Source organism: Castanea sativa, chromosome 3 (genome assembly GCF_040712315.1).
Source record: "Castanea sativa cultivar Marrone di Chiusa Pesio chromosome 3, ASM4071231v1".
Taxonomy (NCBI): domain Eukaryota; kingdom Viridiplantae; phylum Streptophyta; class Magnoliopsida; order Fagales; family Fagaceae; genus Castanea; species Castanea sativa.
This window is the reverse complement of record NC_134015.1, coordinates 7,194,189-7,209,886: the sequence shown is the minus strand read 5'-3', so window position 1 is coordinate 7,209,886 and position 15,698 is coordinate 7,194,189. Positions and strand designations below refer to the sequence as shown.

The window sequence follows — 15,698 nt, the reverse complement described above, 5'->3', positions numbered from 1 at the left end:
AAAGATTTTGTTCATATTCAAAATAGTTGAACGTGGTCTGAATTATAAGCTTTTGTACATAAATCCATTCTGAAAATTTTCTAAGTGTTGAGAGGTTGTCCAGGTGCTTCCTTGATGGACGACTTTCATTCCCACGGACGACCTCCTGACTGTGGACGACCTTCTTATGTTGGGTTAACCTTCTTGGTCCTGGATGACACTATAGACGAACTGGAGATAGTCTGATTTTTAGTTCACCATCACCTTTGAATTTTCAGCATAACCTAAAAACACACTTTTCATAGCTCTTGGTCCTAATTTCGTTCTTTTTGGATAAACTACTCTATAAAAGGCTAAACACCCCCACACTTTGATACACTCAAGGTTTGATTTCCTTCTATTCCATAACTCATATGGAGATACTTTAATCTTCTTGGAAGGTACTCTATTATGCACATGACATACTGTAAGTAATGCCTCTCCTCATAAATTAAAAGGAAGCTTTACACTCAAGATCATAACATTTACCATGTTTACAGGAGTCCTATTTTTCTTTTAGCCAAATTATTTTGTTAGGGGATATAAGGGGCTGAACTTTGGTGTATTATGCCATGCTCCTCACAAAACGTAGAAAATTCATTTGGAAATATTCACCACCTCTATCACTTCGTAGGATCTTTATTTTCCTAACATTTTGATTTTCTACTTCATTTTTATAACGTTTGAACATGTCAAATGATTCATCTTTATTTCTCATTAAATACACATATGTAAACCTAAAGAAATCACCGATGAATGTAATGAGGTATCTTTTACCTCCTCTAGTTAATATACCATTCAATTCACATTCATCAAAATGTACAAGTTCAAGCATAATAGAATTTCTATCTGACTTAGAAAAGAGTTTCTTCGTCATCTTTTCTTGAATACAAGTCTCACATTTATTTTCATTATCATGCTTATATGAAATCATACCATGCTTTGACATAAATTTCAAATATTTGAAATTTAAATGTTTTAATCTAGCATGCCACAAATATGAAGAATCAACAATATAAATACAACTTAAAACTTCTTTATTAATAATACTTAGTTTGTACATGTCATCAGTAGCATATCCATTTCTTACAAATATCCTATTCTTGGACAAGATTAGTTTATTTGATTCAAGTACAACTTTTAAACCACTCTTACATAACAAGTTGGCAGATACAAGATTCTTCTTGATATCGGGTACATGAAAAATATTGGTCAAGATCATCATCTTGCCATAACCCATCTTCACTTCAACGGTGCCTTTTCCAAGAACCTTTGCTTTATTGTGGTTGCCATCAGCACTTCTTGTTCTATGGAAGATTCATCATAAGTCTTGAATTGTTCCTTGTTGTTTCACATATTCACCATTGCACCTGAATCAAACCACCAATCAAAAGGATTTGCAATCACAACCATGCGAACTTCAGTGATCATACCAATATGTATGCCACTCACCATAGCAACAATGTCCTCAATAACATTTGTTTCATTGGCATTGCATTCTTCATTCTTTTTCTTGTTCTTTAAGAGTTTACATTTTTGAATGTAATGGCCTTTCTTTTCGCAATGGAAACAAGCTCGGTTCTTCTCGTCCTTGTTGGGATTCTTGGAGTTGTTCTTTTTGAAACAACTCTCACTTTTGTTCACTTCCAAGTGCTTATCAGTCTTACTCGAACTCCCATTTTGAACATTGCTCACATTTTTCACATTCACTTTAGAATTGGTGTTAGTCTCATCTCTAACCTGACTTTCTTCTTCAATTCGAAGATGTTGTCTGAATTGTTCTAAAGCCAGATCTTCCAATATATGTAGAAGTTTCTTCCTAAAATTATTCCAACTTGGTGGGAATTTCACAATGATTGCATCCACTTGGAATGATTCAAGAATATTGATTGACAAATCACAAAGTTTACTGACCAATATTTGTAACTCATGCACTTGATCCAAAACCGAGATATTATCAAGCATTTTATAATCAAAATACTTTTGAATAATAAACTTATTCGTACCTACTTTCTTAGTTTTGTATTTTACCTCCAAAGCATTCCAAATCTCCTTCGGTGACTTCATTGATGTGTAGAGATTATAAAGACGGTCTGAAAGAGTATTGAGAATATGCCCTTTGCAAATCAGTTTTTCTTCCTCCCATTTATTTTTTTGTGCCTTTATCTCATCAGTGTCTTCATCACTCGCAATAGGAAAAGGCATCATATTCGGGTCCAAGACATAGAAAAGTTTCAGTGCAGTAAGTAGGAATTTCATCTTGTCTTTCCATCGAGAGAAATTGGTTCTGTCAAAAAGATCCAATTCATGATTCAACATCTTCAACGCTGAAACATCACTAGTTCCTTTCATCGTAAGAAATATTGTCTAAGATTGTTGGGGATATTACACAAAGTAATAATGGAAGAACAAGTTGGAGGCACAATATCATTTTCCTTAGACAATATTTGCCTCCACACTATTGTTGCTAAAGGGTTATCTCATATTTGTTCCTAGGATACAACCAAGATGTTGGGTTCTACAGATATTAATTCTAGAGAATGACCACGGGATTTCTTGTGTTTCTCTTTAACTTACTATTTTTTGAGGAATTAGTTATTTTTCAAGTGAACGTAAGCTTCTATTTATATCCATAGGGTTATATTTCATCAAAAGGCACATATGGAGAGTTAAAATGTTTCATAAAACCATTCATAGGGCTTGAAACCTCTTCAAACTTTCTAAACAATCACTAGAAAATTCTACAGAAAAATTAAATTTTCAAGTTTCGATTGGTCGGGAGTTCCTTTCAATTGATCGAATGCTCTTTTTGATCGATTGAATAAGAATCGAATATCAATCGAATCATCTAGAGACTTCAAGATTATTTTCTTACCATTTCGATCGATCGAGCCAAAGCTTCGACTGATCGATCGTTCGACCGATTGAAGATGCTAAATTTCAAATTTTCACTTAGAAAATTCTAGAACTTGAATTTTCACTTTAACAAATTTATGGAACCATATTCTCCAAACGCAAAAATCATTATTACAACCAATTTATGTGTGTGTGTGTGCGCGCGCGTGCGTGTATATATATACACACACATATACACTTATATTAAGTTAGAGTAGAATTTCTATCTTGTATTTAAAAAATAAAAAAAACAAACATTGGGGAACTATGGCTAAAAAAATGATCATCAAATTGTTTTTCATGGTCAGCCTAGCAAAGGTTTGCTCAAACTTCACACGGGTAGAGAGTAGACATATTGCTTATAGTCAACATAGTAGGACTTCTAGCATTAAAGCAAGAGATTATACAAGTCTATGAGGCAGTTTTCCAATAAATTTGATTATTGATATTGTGAACACATCTTACCGGTTATTCACTACATCTTTTGGTTTATTTGGTTAAATTTATGAGATTTTACATTTGGGAGTTTAAGGTAAAAATTTTAAACTAGACTTTTTATTTTATTTTTTATATTTAAATATTAAATAATTATTATTTAATTAAGACTATTTGCATTATTATTAATGATTTTTTTGTTTTTTTGAAAGCAAATCGAATTATCATTTATAAAGAGGCAAATGAGCCAAATTAGAATACAGAGCCTCCATAGCAAGGGGAGAAGAGTCCTCTAACCAAAATACATCAGAAGGGATATGTCTAACATAATGGGCCAAAACATGAGTCACAAAATTAGCATTTTGGCGAACACTACAAACTGAGAACCACCATAGACGAGTTAGGAGAGCTTGGATATCAGCCAACACATGGCCAAGCCAAGACCACTAAAGTCCATTAGACAAAATAGAATCCATAACATTTATATTGTCACATTCGAATTCTTGTTTATTTGTTATATTATCCTCTAAAATTTTTTGTTTTGTTTTGTTTAATATTAATACCAAATTTATCTATAAATATATTTTGAGATTCAATTTATTTTTCAAGTTTTCTCTTCTTCTTTTTTATTTTTTATTTCATGTCTAGATGTAAATTTTCTAGAAAAATTTATAAATAAATGAAGATTTATAATAGAAAATAATAATTTAACTAAAATCAAATTTAGAGTATAGAATAATAGACCAAATTTATCAAAATTAAGATTGCAACTTTACTAAATTATGTAGTCACTTTACACTCTAAACTTGCACAAATAGAAATTTATTCATCATATAATTGAATAAATTGGCACTAGTCCAAAAATTAGATTATTCTTAAAAAATAACTAATGAAAATATACTTAAAAGATACAAATTAAATGAATTACTTCAATTTTATAAAATAGGTACAAACAATAGAAATGGGAAAAATCACACTAATTAAAATATAAAAAATTAAATAAAGTAACAAATGAGTTGATGTAGCAATTTTTACCTGAATGTGGGTTGGTGTGTAGTTGATGTGATACATCAATCCATGTGATAATATCTAGAATCTATAGACTCTTTTTCTATTATTTTTTTAAAAAAAATTACAAACTAGTTGCCAATGACTTTGAGTTTTATATATATATATATATATATATATATATATATATATATATATATATATTTTTTTTTTTTTTTTTGAGGGGATAACTTTGAATTATAGAAGGGCATTTTTAATGTACGATGCATTCTATTAGCTAATAAAAGGACCTTAAATATTTTTTTATTTAATATAGGTAAAAGGGTAAATAAGTCTTAATTGAAATATAATATAAATATATTATATTATATGAATTAAAAGAGTGGCCTTTTTTATGGGGCCTTAGGTGACTACCTTGGTCGCCTTCACCTATATGCTAGAGTTGGCCCTAAACAAGACAACAAAAGTCATGAATTGTGTATTTATGTGTCAATGAATTCGATTCTTTTGTATATGGGATGTTAAACATTGGATTCTTTTGTATGTGTCCACACTCATGTAATCGATTTGTGTGTGTGTGTGTGAGAGAGAGAGAGAGAGAGAGAGAGAGAGAGAGAGAGAGAGAGAGAGAGAGAGAGAGAGAGAGAGAGAGAGAGAGAAGATTGTGTCATGTATTTTTTTTCCCTACAAAATTGTGAAGGGTATTTGAACTCAATTTTAGGTTTTTCTTGTGGAAGAGTTCAAGGTATCAAACAATATCGTCAAGCTATAACACCATTAGTAATTGTGTTACATGTATTTTGTGTACCATGTCATCTTTTTGGGACATGTGTATTGTCTTAAAAATATCAAAATAAATCAAACTAACAAATTTATTAAAATTTAAAATATATCAAATTAATAAATTCAAAATACCTATATTTTAAAATATAAAGTGTGGGTTGGGTTGGGTTGTGTTAAATGAGTTGAAATATAATCAACCTAACCCAATCCTAACATATGTTTCTTTTGTACATCATGTCATCTTTTAGATCATATAGACAATGAACACAAGCTAAACCACACAAAAATGAGAAAACAATGTGAATAGAAAACAAAATAAATAATTGAACATATCAAGGAATGGTGTCATGTACTACATTTATATCTAAATTACTCTTAACAAATATATTTTAATTATAATGAATATTTTCATATTCGTTAAAAAAAAAAGTTGATTTAAAACTAATAAAATTCTTAGTTATGTGAGGTCTTAGTTGACAACTACTGAAATGCACCTATTAAAGTGAAATAACAATGCAGTCAAGCCATTTTATAAAGGGATTTGAGTTATTTTCAGCCTAAAATCCATTTTATTTTGTTAACTTTAGATGAGGTCATTTCAAAAGCCTCCTGAGTTCACTTTGACACCTATTAACAAAAGTCACTAATTAAAAAAAAAATTGAGTAACAGCAAAAAGCCATTAATTAATATTACAAAGTAGTCCTATCAAAACATTATTAAAAAAAAAAAAAAAACTTATTATTGAGGTGACTAAGACAATCCCATTCCCGTGTAGTATTATTGGGCTAAGTGGCCCAACAACTAACATGAACAACCTTTTCATTTATTTAGCCCATTGATACTTAGAGCCCATGAAAACCAGTACACCCTAATGCCACGCGACATAAAAAGGCAGAAACTCTCATAAAAGCAAAACCCTAGCTAGTTTGTTCCTCACAGCAGTCGGCGTATCCACCTCAACGACACAGAGAGAGCTCTTCTAGCAAGCCCTTTAGGCTCCAATGGTATCTCCCTCTTTCTCTCTATCTTTCTCTGTATGTCTGTTTATTATGTTTGTGATTGTAAACCTGAATCAGTGTTAATGTTTTGTGTGTTTCATTAGGGGATTGATTTAGTCGCAGGAGGCAAGGTCAAGAAGAGCAAGCGTACGGCTCCAAAGTCCAATGATATATACCTTAAACTCCTCGTCAAGGTTTCTCCCCAAAAACCCACTTTTTATTTTTGTATATTTACGCATGTTTGTGTCTATGTATGTGTGATGTTATATTTATGATTTGGTTTTTAATCTTTGGGTAACATTGGAAAAGACTCATTTTTTAGCTTCTTCTTTTTTTGGTGGGTAGGATTTGGACTTGACAATCTTTCTCTGTTGTTGTTGAAATGTAAAGAATTTGGAGGAAATGTTGTATATTGAGTGCTTGTGTGATGTGTTTGTGATTTGGTTTTGGGGTCTTGGGAAAATATTGAAGATGACCCACTTTTGTTTATGGGCAGGATTTGGATTTAGACGTAGAAAATTTTGAATCTTAGCCACTTTATGAGTGTGAACTCTAAATGATAAAAAGAGGGAAGATATTGATTGAGGAAATGTTGTTAATTTAGTGTTTATGTGTGTTTAATGATTCTGACATATGCCTGATGTTCAAGATGTCGGTTTGGTGTCTTACAGTCCTAGGAAAACCTTGGAGACTCACTTTTGTTTTTGTGTTTACTTTAAAAACCCAACCATAGTTTAATACCTAAGGTGTTTTTTTAGTGTCCTTGAAAGGTAAGAAGTGAAATTAGAGACCAAAAAAAAGAAGAAGAGATTTGTGTTTCCTAGTTTGAGCCCAGGACACACACCACTAGTGTGGGGGTGTTATTTGCTTAACATATTACTTACTCATAATGTAATTTTAAAAATATTATATAAACTTACATAATAAATAATGTGAGTTATCACAGTTGTGAATTTATAGATCTCTGCCGACCCTATAAGCCCTATCACATTTAAAAAAAAAATGCTATTCTGCTCTTGCTCTGTATATTTTTTCCTTAGTTTGTACCATGATAAAGTTTATCCCTGTTTGATTCTTCTTTCATATAAAGTAATTTGAGGTAAAAGCACTCTGTTATGTGATTATGTTTTCTTCTTAAAATGGTTATTTATAAGTTTAGTTGTATTTTAATAATGTTAATTGTGTTCTTTATCTTCAAAGAGAAAAAACATGCTTGTAGTTAATGGATTGATAATGGTTCTTGTTTCCATATGTTTGTGTACATGTGTATGTTTGTCTATTGTATCTAACCTGACTTGATGTTACTTGATTAGCTTTACCGGTTCCTTGTTCGGAGAACTGGCAGCAATTTCAATGCGGTGATTCTCAAGCGCTTGTTCATGAGCAAAGTAAACAAGCCTCCACTTTCATTGTCTAAGTTGATCCGATATATGGAAGGAAAGGTTTGTATTTTTCTTTGTCTACTGAATTCTTGGAAACTAAACTATAAATCTTATTTGTCTTTTTAATATTATTGCATTTGTGGTTGGCCTTGTAGGATGGCAAGATTGCTGTGGTTGTGGGAACTGTGACTGATGATATTCGGGTTTATGAAGTTCCTGCTTTGAAGGTTACAGCACTTAGGTTTACTGAGACTGCAAGGGCCAGGATTGAGAAGGCAGGCGGTGAGTGCTTGACGTTTGATCAGCTGGCGCTAAGGGCTCCATTGGGACAGAACACGGTATTGACTTTGATGCCACTATGAATGTTTCATGTCTTTGTATAGTTCTCTGTTAGTAATTGTTCTATATTGGCGATTGTCGTATTTGCCAACTATTGAATCACTTTGAGAGGTCCAAAATTTAAATTAGTAAACATTATCTTGGATGCAGATTCTTCTTAGAGGTCCAAAGAAGGGTCGTGAAGCAGTGAAACATTTTGGTCCTGCTCCTGGTGTGCCACACAGCCACACCAAGCCCTACGTGCGAGCAAAGGGAAGGAAGTTCGAGAGGGCTAGAGGAAAGAGGAACAGCAGGGGATTTAGAGTTTAAGTTGATTTTAGTAATTGTTGAGCAAGAAGTGTCATTTCTGACTTTGTCAATCCAAAGTTTTGCTAGACTATTAGGTACTTATGGAGGTTATCTATCATTCTTATTTTGATATGCACTTTGGGCAATGATCATTTAATGTTTGTTACTTAAAAGACTTGTTTTTACTTTTGTTACAAACCGGTTTGTTTAAAAGTGTATCTGGGTTCATCTATGATATTCAAGTTTTGTTAATTTAGTGAATGATGGTTGCTTATAGCTCCAGTCCTCAGGAGCAGAAATCTCAGTCTCTTGCACCGATGATATTCCAGATGCTGCTTATCATGCCCATTGCATATATAGGTGTAAATAGCAGGCCTCAAATTTGGTTTACAAACCTGTTGGATCAAATGGCTTTGAAATGTTGGCTAATGTTTCTTGCTAGGTTTACCAAAGGATAGAATGATCAGGAAGCTTTACAACCTAATGCCTCCATAAATGGCTTACCCCTACATTCTAGCTCTCACAACCTTGGCATGCATTCGTTGTTGATCCCTAAGGGGCATTAACATATGAACTATTTTTTGGTAGAGGAACCCTAATTGAAGTGTGGAGTAGCTTGAGTTTGACCTTGACTAATTTTTTTTTCTTATGGGAAGGGATTAATGATAAATCTTAAAAATGGTGGGACGTAGCCAATTGAGGTGAAGGTGTCAAGCTGAGGTTTGTGAAGTGTGTGCTAAACGACTAAACCTGTGTTTGTGAAGTGTGCTAAACGACTAGACCGGTTGCCGGTGTTGCCCCTTATAACATTCATATCAAGCACTAACATTAGAAAAAAGTTGTCAAATTTACACATTTTTCTTCAAAACCACCCTACTACATATACATGATTACTGTAGCATTGTATTATAATATTTTATTAATTTATCATTATTTCATCTCTCTTTCTCTCTTCTTTTCACCATCTCTCTCATATAAACCCAGTCATCACCATTGCCACCACAATTTGCAACCTAGATCATCCTATGGCTATCATACATGATTGACCCAACAATTGGAATCCCAAATCAAATCCAATGGCTTAAACCCATCAACCCAAACCCAAAATAAAATCCAATATAGTACAAATGAAGAAGAAGCAGTAGCGGCGGCAGAGAACCCAAATTAAACACAATGGAGATCCAAAATAAAGAACACCCACCACCATAATCCAGCACTACAAGTGGAGAGAGAGAGAGAGCTGAGAGGAGAAGCTTTGAGAAGGAAGAGAGAGTTTTGATGAGGGTAGGAGAAGAAGATGCAGCGAAGAGAGGATACACTTTTTGTTTGAGAGAGAAAGAGAGAATATTTTGATAAGGGTAGGACTTAGGAGATATAATTAAAAAAAAAAAAGAACAAAAAATAAGTATTTTAAGAAAATAGAATGTATAATAGATAATTGCGAGTGTTTTTGTAAAGTAGTTGTTGAGGTCCAAAAAATCACAATGGTGTACCAAGGTCCAAAAATGACGCAAAGGATTGAAACTTGAGAAAATAATAAAGCATTTGGGCTCCCAATATAAAAAGGGGGAGAGGTCCAAACCCATTAAGGGTCCATCAAGAAAGGCCCAAGTCCATAAATGGACAACTTTCGACCCCCACAAAATAAAGGAAGGAAAAAAAGCCCAACCCAATCATTAAATGTCAAAAAAATCATTATGAAGCCCAAAAAAATAATTGGGCCAGGATACCTCGGAACTCCCAGGAGCTTAGGATCCTCGGGACGAGCAGCAATGCTAGGTTTGGATTAAGACAAGTCAAGGGGGTATGCCAAGAAACATAAAGAACAAGAGCAGATGTGTCCACATCAGCCACCCAATGATGTAGAAAAGAAATCAGAAGGTTTGGGAACCAACAACTCATGAACAAAAAGCTGGTACTTCAGGAATCTAGAGAGAAGAACCATGAAGGAAGGTGACTGGGAAACTTTCAACTTGACAGAAAGGAATTAGCTCACTTGGGAATCTAAAAAGGTGAGATCTAGAAGCCTTGAAAGAGCTCAAGGCCCATTGGAGCTAGTGTCTTATTAGTCCATTTTGGTCCCACTCCAAGCTACACACTTAAGCCCAATTGGAAATGCGCAAAAGGCCAGTTCAATTAGATAATCAGGTAGATACCCCAGAACGAAATGTCAACAAGAGGCTTTTGATGAAGAAAACTCAAAAGAAGAAAATGATAAGGAATGAGAAAGGGACCAGCCACTAACGTTGCTGGCACAACATTGGTTCTAGTACCCATAAGAGCAAATGGAGGGAATTAGTGGTACTCCGAAAACCCTAGAATGACACTATAAAAGGGGAAGTAGCCACCAATGAAAGGCATTCAGCAACCGTCCATTAGAGTGAAATTCTTGAGAAAAAGCTTTGTGAGAATTTGAAAAAGAGAGAAAAGAGAGGGAAATACCGTCCGGTATCCTCAAGCAACCATTAGAGGACATACTTGGATTCAGAGAGATTCAAACTTTGCAAATCTTGGAGGCTTGAAAAGCCATCTAAGTCTGTGATTTTTGAACTTATTTGGATCTTGTAATACGTCCTAGTGAGCGTAATGTATTATATAATCAAGAAAGTAACAAAGTATCTTATATTATTTCAAGGATCTCTAACATTTTATTTTGTGTCTTTCTTTATCATTTCGTTCCTCTGCTGCCTTCTTGTTGTTCAATGCATATATTTCTCGTATGTTAGCATGTGTGTGTTGTAGGGTTTGTGCTATGTACACCACTTAGTTTGAAATCAGTCTAATTTAACTGTGGTGAACAAGCCCAATCTCTTAAAACAATAAGTATTGGGCCCAAGATCCTTATTTATACTTAGGCCTGTGTCTTAGAAAAAAAACACCCACACAATAGTTGTGTAAAATAGAAAAAAAAAAAAAAAAAAAAAGAAAGTAAGTTCTTATGCTAAAATAAACAAAAAATTTTAGACAAATTAATGTGAATGCTCTTAATTGTGAGTTCGTATCCCATCTCAGCTAAAGATTACGCTCACATACTAACACTCGATAATGGTGGGTGATATTATGTCAAAAAAAAAAAATGGTGGGTAATAAATTATAAGAAAAGTTAACGAGTGGATAATTAAGAGAGTGTTTGGGAGAGTAGTTTAAATTATGTTGTTTAAGTGTTTTTGATATACGTGTGAGTGAAAAAGTGTGTGAAAATGTGTGTAATGTTGTTTAAAATGTGTAGTTGTGTGTTTAAACACACTTGTCAAACATCTCCTAAAATTTTTAGAAATATTTTTAGAATTTTTTTTAATGAAAAAAGAGAAAGAAGACTAAAGTTTTTAATAACTTTTTTATATTTTACATAAAAGTGTTGTTAAAACCACAGTCAAAATGGATCAAATAGATTGAATTACGACAAATGGACCAAAGTGATCCAAAATAAATCGAAGTGAACTGATGCTAATATAACTTAATAGGAGTGTAACAATAATAAATGTTAATGTAAAAATAAGTGTCGAAAACTGAAGCACCCAAGTACAACCTTAAAATACCATGATACTTGAATAAATCACATCCAACATTGACATCAAGAAATGACTCCTTTCACATCCATAACATCATCTTTATTGGGCATTGCAGCGTTGACGACTTCAATCTTGTGAGTGTCATTTGATTTTTTTTTTTTTTTGGTGTGCGCATGGGGATGCACAGGCGTTGAAACACAGATTGGGATTAGGTATTGCACTTGGTGAAATGGTATTGAATGACTGAGATTGCAAATTAAATTTTTAACTTTTAATCTTAATCATTGAATAAAAAAAAGTTTTAAAAAAGTGTTACAAAGTTAAAAAGCTAAAATTAAAAAATAAGATGGTAAAAATTAATGTGAGATGAATTAGTGGTATTGTACCTAATGGAATACCATTGCACCGGATTCAAATCCTGAAACACAACTCCTTCTTGGGCTATTGAACTTTCTCTCCATTTTTGCCTCTTCTTAAATATGTTCTGAGAAATATTGCAATGTGAGAATAGTGCAATGTGGTATAAGATGAAGAACTAGAAGTATTTTAGAAGATTAATGAGGCTGATGGCATTCTAATTCATTTATGTTATATAATCTTGTCCTAAATAAGTGTCACATACAAAATGAGTGCAATGCACCTTGTGAGTGCGGAATCTCTACAAATTTTTGATTCTATGGAGGGTTTGGCTTACCTCCAGTATTTTTTTAATTGAATGTCATTTTATTTTAAACATATAATAACAAGTGGTAGAGAGTTTTAATCCCGAAGATTCATTTTAAAAAAATATTAGAGATAAGCCAAACCCATTTCATGGAGTCTAAAAAATTAATACGGCTTAATCTATACTACTATTTAAGAGATTTTTCCTATTTGGATTTCTCATTTTCTTCTATTAAAAAATGCCCCTGTAGAGACAAAATTAAAGGATAATCTAGTAAAAATATAATTCTAACTCCTACTATAACATTGTCTAAAAAATAGGGCCACTCACCTATTGATTTTTAATGAGAAAATGTGTAAATCTCAAATTAGAATGAAAAAAAAATTATAACACTAAAAGAAAAAATAAGCGTCATCACACATGCGTGAGATGAGGCTAGTTGGTGTTTAATGCATTTAGACCCCATCGTATTTACTTAGGCTTTTGCACTTAAATCCAACAATAAGTGGGACATGACAAGCAAGAAATCTCTATTTTGCCATTCTTTGATTCTTGCACAGCCTTTTGGTTATGTTATTTTATTTTTTAATTTATGAAAGTCTTTTGGCTTCTTTCAAAAGCTCCTATCTACTTCCATTCAAATTCCACTTCTACAAAAATAACTAGATAATTCTTTTTACTAGTAATTTACACACACACACACCCAGTGAGTCTTAAAACAACAATTTAAATTCAAATTTTAACCATTCATGAACAACTGGGATTTGGGGAATCCATGTACCAATATGTGCTTCTCAATCATAATGAAATAACTGTAAAGAAATAGATATTCAAGCAGAAATTCATACTTATTATAGCAGCCTTGTAGATCATATGACAAGGTCTATTCAACTACTAAAGCTTAGTGCCACTAGACGTGACAGATTGAAATCCTAATGAACCCATAGAAACAGTGCACAAATTACTAACAGAATTTATTTGAACTTCTTAATGAAGTCATAGATGTGAGAGCTGATTTCCTCAGCTTTTTCTTGGTTGATGAAGTGACCCACCCCTTCCATCACAACAGTTTCCTCCAAAAACGGCACATCTTTCTTGAAACCACCGTTGTGTATATATTCCTTTGTCCCCAGGGTGGTGTATACCATGTCCAAATCCCCCACTATGAACTTCACAGGTACCTTCACTTGCACTCCGGTCCATTTTTCTGTGACCTCCCAGCTTCTACAATAATCAGAAACAAATCATCAAACATTTGTTTTTATGAATATCAAAGTACTGGGACATTTAATGTTAAGGAAGGCCAAGATTTAAGTTTTCATGCTTATATTTGATGTGAGCCCAAGATTTTGGTTCTTTTGTTGATTAAAAACGAGCTGGGTGAGCGTCTTGGAAGAGGATCAACTCCATTTGAAATGAATCAATCTCATGTTTCATATTAAATATTACAAATCTAAGATATAGTCATTTTAAAAAACATGACTCTCTATACATAGTTGGACTTAAGAATTAAAACCTTAAACGTGAAATGGGCACCTAGAATTTGCTAAATATCAGATCTTAAGCATAAGAAATGTTTTGATATTTAGATTTTGAAACTTTTTCATTAAAGTTTGTAACATACTGGTCAATTGCTCGGTAGTAGTTCAATCCTCCAGTGAAGCCTTTCTGGTCAAATTTTGTGACATAATAAGTAAGCTCTTCTTCTGAAAGCCAAGAGGGCAAGGAAATTGAAGCATTGGTACGGATTCCAAATGCATTTCCTTTAGTGAAGCAGGGTGGACCTGGTTTTCGAATTGAGAAAATGGTCTTGAGTACATTTGCTGTACCTAATTCAGCAATCTCAGCTTCAATTTCTCCTGGTGCCTGCAATACATATGGAAATATCAAAGTAAAATTGGGTGGCGATATAAGATATTAGTTACCAAGTTTTGGTTTTCAAATTTCAGAGTCCAAGATTAGCCTCTTATAACTTGGAATGTAACGTGTACTAAAGTCTAAGCCTAAAAATCTTGAGCAAGAATCATAGCAAAGCAAATAATGTGACTTAGAGAGCCTTTGCTCAAATCAAACAAGCATGCTTACCTTACTGTTTCAGCTGTTTCATAGAAACTAGGTACCAAAGAGGTAAATGGGATTAAACAAATAAGATTTTATACTAAAACATGATCATTTAAGCATACAAGAAGCCAAATCTGGTTATGTTAACAAAACAAGAACCTGAAATCTGCATATATAGTAGTCATCTCCAAAGAAACCTCGCATTCTATCCATTGGCTTCATCTGTGGACTCCTTGGCGTGAATGGAACACTAAGGCACACAAATGCCTTCACTCTTTCAGGCTTAAACAAGCACAAGTACCAACCCATGATGGCTCCCCAATCATGTGCTACAAGAAACACTTGCTCCACACCCAGAGAGTCAATGAGAGCAACAAGATCATTGACAATGTGATCGCAGGTGTAGCTGGTGATGGAAGTTGGTGCTTCAGTGTCACCGAAGCCCCGGAGATCTGGTGCTACAGCATGGTATCCAAGTGAGCTCAAAGCATGAATCTGGTGGCGCCAGGAGTACCAAAGCTCAGGGAAGCCATGGAGGAATAGTACTACTGGGCCTTGTCCTTTTTCTGCTATGTGCATTTTGATGCCATTGACACTCACAATCCTATGATCTATCCCCTCCATGCCTGTCTCTCTGTCTAAGAAGTAAAAACTCTTTTTTTCTCTTTGCTCTTTCTCATGAGCTTAACTGCTTAAGCTTCTTGGGGTGGTGGAAGTAGCTAGCTAGGGGATTTAAAGAGAGGTGTTATGACCAGTACAGGAGTTAATGCAGAGCACAGAAAAGTTGAGTTTGGGAAGGGCTAGCTTCGCTTTTCAAGGCAGAGGACTGTCGGGGAAGAAGACAGTAACAAAACATAAATGCTTGAGCACATGTGAGATTGGTTTAACAAGGAACTTCTCCAAGAAAGTATATCCATATCAGGATTCCATGTAATCATACATGATAGCATTTTTTTAAACTTTAAACTCGCGTACATTCATTCACCAAAAAAAACTTTGAAAGCGTAAGTCTATGCCAATTTTGTGAAGACAGTATTAAAACCATCTATAGCTTATAGCTAATGGGATGGGCCAGAATACAATGATGACTCAATGTGTCTTTTCCCATTTCAGTTTTAAACTATGGTGATATTCATAAAATTAGAAATTTCAACCATGGGATTTGTTCCTCTTAATAACTCTGCTATTGACACAAATTTCCCGCTCTTTATTTTTGCAATTTGTTGTTCCTCTTATCAACTCTGCTATTGACACAAAATTTCACTGTCTTTAATTTTTATTTTTGCAATTTGTTGTTGGCAAGTTGTAAATGGT

The 15,698-nt window shown here is 33.7% G+C and overlaps 2 protein-coding genes across 2 annotated transcripts; one reads left to right on the top strand and one right to left on the bottom strand.

Annotated features, from left to right (window-relative positions):
* Positions 1–5,993: 5,993 nt before the first annotated feature.
* Positions 5,994–8,399, top strand: LOC142627995 (large ribosomal subunit protein eL18x). The gene is made up of 5 exons (XM_075801915.1): positions 5,994–6,144; positions 6,243–6,332; positions 7,452–7,580; positions 7,676–7,858; positions 8,010–8,399. Exons 1-5 carry the CDS (start codon positions 6,142–6,144, stop codon positions 8,166–8,168), a joined length of 564 nt encoding a protein of 187 aa, XP_075658030.1. The 5' UTR covers positions 5,994–6,141; the 3' UTR covers positions 8,169–8,399.
* Positions 8,400–13,127: 4,728 nt separating this feature from the next.
* On the bottom strand, positions 13,128–15,236 carry LOC142626889 (epoxide hydrolase 1-like). The gene is made up of 3 exons (XM_075800596.1): positions 14,544–15,236; positions 13,948–14,189; positions 13,128–13,547 (listed from the first exon to the last, which is right to left on the bottom strand). The coding sequence occupies exons 1-3, from the start codon at positions 15,006–15,008 to the stop codon at positions 13,298–13,300; spliced, it is 957 nt and encodes a 318-aa protein (XP_075656711.1). The 5' UTR covers positions 15,009–15,236; the 3' UTR covers positions 13,128–13,297.
* Positions 15,237–15,698: the final 462 nt, after the last annotated feature.